Source organism: Mandrillus leucophaeus, unplaced genomic scaffold, assembly GCF_000951045.1.
Source record: "Mandrillus leucophaeus isolate KB7577 unplaced genomic scaffold, Mleu.le_1.0 Scaffold43, whole genome shotgun sequence".
NCBI classification, from domain to species: Eukaryota; Metazoa; Chordata; class Mammalia; order Primates; family Cercopithecidae; genus Mandrillus; species Mandrillus leucophaeus.
Window position 1 is genome coordinate 2,132,714 of NW_012104587.1, and position 7,877 is coordinate 2,140,590.

General features: G+C 41.2%; 1 protein-coding gene across 3 annotated transcripts in view; it reads right to left on the reverse strand.

Moving 5' to 3' along the window:
• The window catches only part of HRASLS5 (HRAS-like suppressor family, member 5), a 29,656-nt gene that overhangs the window by 4,891 nt on the left and 16,888 nt on the right, over positions 1-7,877 (reverse strand). For 2 of the 3 annotated variants that reach the window (XM_011993430.1, XM_011993429.1), the window contains exons 4-5: positions 2,375-2,483; positions 113-375 (exon numbers count right to left, since the gene is read on the reverse strand). In XM_011993430.1, the coding sequence (XP_011848820.1) occupies positions 113-375; positions 2,375-2,483 (372 nt within the window). The remainder of the gene's footprint in view (positions 1-112; positions 376-2,374; positions 2,484-7,877) is intronic. The other variant, XM_011993431.1, reaches the window with a different exon arrangement.

Here is a 7,877-nt window from a genome sequence, read left to right on the forward strand (position 1 = left end):
AAAAAAAAAAAAAAAAAAAAGAAAGCACTAATTACCATTCTGATCACTAATGAAATGACAAACCCCAAGAAAGCTCTGGAAGAAGCCATCATCAGAGCAAATGGGGTCACACCTGCTGGCTCCGGGGTACGCCGTATCTGAGGCCATTGACAAAGTGCTCACAGTTCCCTTCAATCAGGCTGTACTGCACGATCTTGTTGACCATCTTTTTTGTACGCTGGATGATCTTGTCCACCGGTAGGGGCAGGTACGTCCCATCTAGCTTGTTATTGACCTTCCAGGAGCAGCCATGCAGCACATCCTCCAGACGACTGTATTTCACCACAGCCCGATTGCTAAAGATGGAACTAATGCTGCCCACCTCAAACTCCTCACCTGGAGACCAAAGACAAACAGAGGTTGGGACGTGCAAGGAGTAGCAGAGCAGAGCACAGTCTAAGGCTCTGAGTAAGCTGCTTCCCCTGGGGTCTCATTGGCATCATCAGTAGAAGGGTGACAGAAGAGGGGGAGTTGGAGTCAAAGAACTGCAGAGAATCAACTTTCCTGAGAAGCCCTTTGCCCTGCGCCTCACTCCTTGCTCTCAACCTGCACAGGAGTCTCTTTGTCATTAAACTCTTGCAGCACCTTCCCATGTGGTCCCTGATTGTGTTGCACTGACCTGCCCAAGTCCTAGGATTTGAGTTTCGTTTCCTAAGCAGACTTCAGTAATCGTCACAAACATGTAAAGAGCACTCTCTATGTGAGTGTCAGTCCCTGGGTAAAGGACTATCACATACATGATTATGGTGGTTCCATGATACACCTCCCTCTGGGGCTGCCACAGGGGCACAGGGGAAGCCAGCCAAGCAGGGCTCTGAATGGCACCTGCTCCTGCCAGCTTCCACCTACAGCCACTTGACTGTTACCTATACTCAAATACGGGGATTCTCATTAAGGGTATGTTTGAAAATGGGGTTCCACAGCTTTGAAAAGAGAAATGTTTGAAAGCTGCTACATTATCATATTCAAGCCCTTAAACGAGACAGAGACTCGAAGAGGGTCAGGAACCTGCCCAAAGCCAGGTGGATAGTCATCTAAAGCCAGCACTGTTTTTCTGCTACAACCATGTCGACATGCAAATGTCTATACCCTTCCCTTTATAAGTTGTCCAAGGGCAAGAAATGCTCCATGATCTTTTCTTACAAATTTGAAGAAAATCTGCTGATTTTATAAAAGCTGGTAGCAGATAATTGAGCATTCAGGAGCAGAAATGGCAGAATTCATTTTCAGAGAGAGCAAGATAGCAGTGGGGGAAGATATAACTGATAAGCATCTCTGTGGTTGAACAAGAGGGAAACTCCTAGACTTAGTCTGGAAAGACGAGATGAATTACCACATTCTTGGAGTAGGTTCTGAGACAAGAAGCGGGAAGAGTACGAGCCGATGGGGCAGAGAAGAGAGGCAATGAGAAAGGGGCTCTGCTCCATGGGAACATCCCAGCATGGTGACAGACGGGGCCAGAGGAAGAGGACAGGACACGGAGATGACAGCTGAGAACAAGTTAGGACCAAAGGCCTGTGGTATAGTGCCCTTCTGTAATTCAACTTTGAACTGGCAATACCTGCACAGGAGACAGCATTCAAAGGGCATTCAAGGGTATTCAACAGGGTCCCCCTACCCCTTCCTCTCCCACACCCCAGCCCTCATCAGGCCTTATCTCCTGAGACAACCATTGTGACCAGCGGTTCTAGACACCCAATTTTTCAGTTGTTTCCCATTTTGCTGTAATCTCCCTCTACTATCATCACCTCCTCCCCCATCAAATCTCCACTAAGAGTTAATGAACACAAATTGAATCTCAGCCATATGTTAAGACAGCTGTGAGAAACGAAAGGCGGGCTCTATCTACATTGAGGGTGAAACAGCACAGAGCGTGTTGGAACAGCAGGGAGACAAGGTGAGGACAAAGGTGCCAAAGGTGATCAAGAAGCCAGATGCAGTGTTTGAGGACTATAGAAAACAAATGACGATCAGAACATGTGAGCATCTGCACCCTCCTTGGGGAATCCTCAGAAAGGTGAGGACAGATGCTCAACTCTTGTCAATACAAAATGGAGCTCAAGTTCTAAAACGTGTGTTTTTAAACAAAGGGACCTCTAGGAGGTCAGGGAACTTGGGCCACGCTCTTTACACCTGTATCACTCTTAGGGCTGGACACTCGGTGGTTTTCGGTGAAGAGAGACCAAGCTCTGTCACAGTAAACAACGGTCCAATCATGCTTCAAGGGGTCCCGTTGCTAAAGAATGGCAATAACTGAGGAACACAGGAATGAACTGTGCTTCTATTTACTTGGCTAACTTCAATATCAGTATGTCAATATACTATTCATTCTTACTCGGGGGAGCCAGATGGACCACGCAATCATCTTCTACATAGATGGCCCAGTGCTCATAGCCAATTCGAAAAATCTCAATCAGGTCTCCAGGTCTGGGTCTTGGTTTTCCCTACAATGGAAAAATAAAAGATACATGGCATATGCCCAAGGAATTCCAGAGATCTAGTCTTAGGATCAGGTACAGCTCAGCCTAAAGATCCCCTCAGTGTGGTTCATCGCTTCACAGAAACCCAAGCTAAAGAAATTTCTCTTCACACCGAGGACCAAAGAAGTCTCCTCCTCTCCTACCACCACTCACATTACTAAAGCCATCAAGGATACCTGTGCCAGTTATCAATGTATTGCCTCTCAGCTGTGAATGTACCCTCCAATATATACCCTGTGATAGATGACTAAACTTCTTTAAGCATTTCTTCCTTAAAGCAAGTAAGATGTTAAACCTTCTCAGTAGAGGGTGCTGGAGGGACACTGCAAGAGAAAGAGGCTCTCCTGCAGTTTCTGGCCAGGGGTGGGCAGGATGATGGTCAGCAGTGTGGTATGTGGACATCTAGTAGAATTCTGCCTCAGACCCAGGATCCTCAAGGCCTCCTGCCTCTGCTGGCACCCTGATTCCCTCTGCAGGGCCCCCACATGACCCACCTGAAGCCCAGAGAGTGCCCCCATCCTCTGCACACCCACACCACCAGTTGCTAATAGCCACTTCAGTCCTGCTTGCCCAGCAATTGCAAACTTCTCTATTATCGTGTGTGTGTGTGTGTGTGTGTGTGTGTGCGTGTGTGTGTATGTGTCAGACAAGTAGAGAGAGAATGAGAATATACATGAAAAGGTAGGCATAGAGTTGTAAATATGATGAGCATCCATCTTTTTAAAAAATCTTTGGCCAGAGCTCCAGGTCTCACCTTCACTGCTGTGTTATCATCTCCTGGGGGCCCAGCTTCTGGGGCCCTGTGACCTGCAGGTCTTTGAAAATCCATAGGTAAGATGTTAGGACCCCCTGGAAGCCTACAAATGGTATTGCTGTCTCTAAACCAGACCTGATCATCTACTTGGAGCAAAGAAAAGAGCCCTGGATTGTGGAGAGACACAAGATGGTAGAGAAACACCCAGTTACATGTTCTCATTTCACCCAAGACCCTTGGCCAGAACAGGGTATAAAAGACTCATTCCCAAAAGTGATACTAAAAAGATATGGAAAATGTAAGCATGAAGATTTACAATTAAGGAAAGGCTATAAAAGTGTGGGTGAGTGCAAAGTGCACAGAGGTCATAATGGACTTAATTAACGTCATTAATGTCATTAATTTGTCAACTACTCAGAGCAAAATATTTTAATGCAATACATGTGTGAAAGTCTCTAGCAAATTTTCGAATTCAAATAGACATAAGACATGACACACTGGAGAGAAACCCTTCAAATGTAAAGAATATGGCAAACTGGCCAGGTGCCGTGGCTCACACCTGTAATACTAGCACTCTGGCAGGGCGAGGTGGGTGGATCACCTGAGGTCAGGAGTTCGAGACCAGCCTGACCAGCATGGTGAAACCCCATCTCTACTAAAAATACAAAAAAATTAGCCAGGCTTGGTGGCATGCCCCTATAGTTCCAGCTATTCAGGAGGCTGAGGTAGGAGAATGGCTTGAACCTGGGAGGCGGAAGTTGCAGTGAGCCGAGATCACGCCATTGTACTCCAGCCTGGGCGACAGAGCAAGACTCTATCTCAAAAAAAAAAAAAAAAAAGAATGTGGCAAATTATTTCACATGCTTTCACGCCTAACTCAACGTCAGAGAAGTCATACTAGACAGAATTCCTACAGATGTGAAGAATGTGGCAAAGCCTTTAACCAGTTCTGAGCCCTTACTAAACAGATAATTCGCACTGGAGAGAATCCCCACCAATGTGAAGAATGTGGCAAAACCTTCAACCAGTTATTAACCCTTATTACACATAAGATAATTCACACTGGAGAGAACTCCCACAAATGTGAAGAATGTGGCAAAGCCTTTAACTATTACTCAACTCTTATTAAACATGAGAGAATTCATAGTGGAGAGAAACCCTACAAATGTAAAGAATGTACCAAAGCCTTTAACTGGTCTTCAAACCATAATGAACATGACAGAAGTCATACTAGAGAGAAACCCTACAAATGTAAAGGATGTGACAAAGCCTTTTAAGTGCGTCACAAGCCTTACTAAACATAAGATAATTCGTACTGGAGAAAAACCCTCCAAATGCAAAGAATGTGGTAAAGCTTTTAACCAGTCTTCAACTCTTATTATACATAAGAGATTCATACTGGAGAGAACCCTGTGATTGAATATGGCAAAGCATTTTAACAGTCCTCAAATGTAAGATAATTGATACCAGAGAGAAACTCTAGAAATCTGAAAAATGTAGAAAAGCTTTTAACCACACCTCATACCTTTCCAAACATAAATTATACTGGTGAGAAATCCTAGAAATGTGAAGAACGTGGCAAAGCCTTTAAATGGTTGTCATACCTTACTGTATGTAAGATAATTCATACTGAAGAAAACTCCTACAGATATAAATAATGTGGTAAAACTTTTAATTAATGTTCATGCCTTATTGCATAGGAAAGCATTTATACTTTAGAAAAATTGTACAAATATAAAGAATGTGGAAAAGCCATTGCTATCTGCTCACATCTTACTCAAAATCAGAGAATTCATACTTAATGAAACCATTATAAATGTAATTAGTGTAAAAAAAACTTTCAGAAAATTAAGCCTTTAAAGTGAATAAGAGTATTTTGAAGAAAAACATTATATATATAAAGAGGATTGTAGTACCTTTACTTGTATTACAAACCTTATTGTACACATTTTATACCAGAGAAAAACACCAAAGCAGTTGTTCAAACCTTGTTGAATATCAGAGAATTTATGTTGCAAAGAAACCCTACAGATGTAATGAATGTGGAAACACATTTGTTTAAAAACTCCAGCGTGGAGAACGCCAGAGAGATCATATTAAAAGATACTTTTGTAGATGCAGTAAACGTGAAAAAAATATTTAATCAAACATTAAGTCTCTGTAAACATTAGAGGATTCACTGTAGAAAGAACTAAGGTACCAACACTTCATACATTACACTAAATCAGAGTGTAGAGTACGGAAAATAATTCAAAGCTAAAACTGTCAGATTTTTTTGTATATAACTTTACAAGAAACAAGACTTTTTTCAAGAGTTATAATTACAAAGTATTTGTTTTCCCTTGAAAAAATTATAGTTTGTTGAAAGCAAATGTCATTTAATTCTCAGATTACTTCATGCTGTTCCTTCATTCTCATTGTTTATGTGAAAGCATGTGATCCATTATTGTTGCATCAGATCTATGAGAGATTCGTTTTCATTAGGTGGGCATTATTTATGACCTTTTCCATGGAAGAGTAAGGACATTGAAATACAAGGTGTGCAATGAAAATCTAAGTGAAGAGGCTCCTTGTGGTTGACTTATAACATGGTTTGAGTGAAGCAAGAGGTAGGTATTCAGAGTAATATTCTTCTACATGATAGTGAGAGAAAAACATTTTGAATTTTAGTAGTAAATCATTTTAAATGCAGTACATTTTGAAATTCTGATTTAAGATTACAGGTGAACTTAATTTTTTAAACAAAACTGTTTTGAAAAATATTAATAGGCTGGCTAAAGAAAATGTGAAATACTATGCAACCATAAAAAGGATGAGAGCATGTCCTTTGCAGAGACATGGTTGGAGCTGGAAGCCATTATCCTCAGCAAACTACCACAGGAACAGCAAACCAAACACCGCATGTTCTCACTTATAAGTGAGAGCTGAATGATGAGAACATGTGGACACACAGGAAGGGGAACAACACACACTGGGGCCTGTTGGGGTGAGGGTTGGAAGAGGGAAAGCATCAAGAACAATAGTGAATGGATGCTGGGCTTAATACCAAGATGATGGGTTGATCTGTGCACAAACCACCATAGCACAATTTTACCTATGTAACAAACCTGCACATCCTGCACATATACCCCAGAACTTAAAGGCTGAAGAAAAAAAAAGGAAAGAAAAAAACAGCCCAAACAGCCATCAATAAGCTCCAGTTAAGTAAATAATCCTACATCCACACACACAGAGACATTAGAGAGAGCAAGCTGAATTTACATGAGCAGCATAATGCCGCTGAGACTCATGCTTGCTGCGTGTACTCTATTATATGGAGGCACATTTTACCTAACCAACATTGTTCTTTTTCAATATCACTTTGGCTATCCCAGGTCCTTTGTCTTTCCATGTAAATTTTGGGACCACTTCATCAATGGATATCAAAAAAAATATTTTAACAGGGATTGTGTTTAATCTGTAGATCGATTTGGTGAAGACTGCCACCTTAAGATTACAGATATTTTGCAACCCACAAACATGGAATTTGTTTTGTGTACTTAAATCTTCAATCTCCCTTACCAATGTTTTGTAGCCTAACATTTTTGTTAAAGTTATTCCTGAGTATTTTTATGCTATGATGAATGGAATTATTTTCTTAATTTCATTTTCAGATAGTTCACTTGTAATATACAGAAATTCCATTGATTTTTGAACATTAGCCTTGCATCCTGCAACTTTGCTGAACATATGTATTAATTCTAATGGTTTTGTGGCCCAGGCGCGGTGGCTCATGCCTGTAATCCCAGCACTTTGGGAGGTCAAGGTGGGCAGATCACTTGAGGCAAGGAATTCAAGACCAGCCTGGGCAACATGGTGAAACCCCATCTCTACTAAAAACACACACACACAAAAAAAAAATTAGCCAGGAGTGGTGGTGCACACCTGTAGTCCCAGTTACTTGGGAGGTTCAGGCATGAGAATTGCTTGAACCTGGGAGGTGGAGGTGGAAGTGAGCTGAGATGGTGCCACTGCACCACTGCACTCCAGCATGGGTGACAGAGCAAGACTCTGTCTCAAAAAAAAAAAAAAATTCTAATAGTTTTGTAAGTACAGGCACGTCTCATTTTATTGTGCTTTGCTTTATTGTACTTCACAGATAATTTCATTTTTTACAGGTTAAAGGTTTGTGACAACCGTGCGTCAGATAAGTCAATTGGTGCCTCTTTTCAAACAGCATGTGCTCACTTTGCTAGCATTTTTTTAGCAATAAAGTATTTTTAATTAAAGCATGTACTTTTTTACATGTAATGCTACTGCAAACTTAATAGGCTACAGAATAATATAAGCATAACTTTTATGTTATGACTCGCTTTCTTGCAATATTCGTTTTATTGTGATGGTCTAGAACCAAACCCTCAATATGTCTGAAGTACACCTGTATGTGATTGATTCCTTAGGATTTTCTACATACATTGAATACATGTGATGAGAGTGGGGATCGTTGCCTTGCTAGATCTAGTCTCTTACCATTAAATATGTTAGTTACAAATTTTTCATAGGTGCCCTTTTTCAGGTTGAGGAAACTCCCTTTAATTGAGGTCAAGAGAATGTTTTTTTTATCA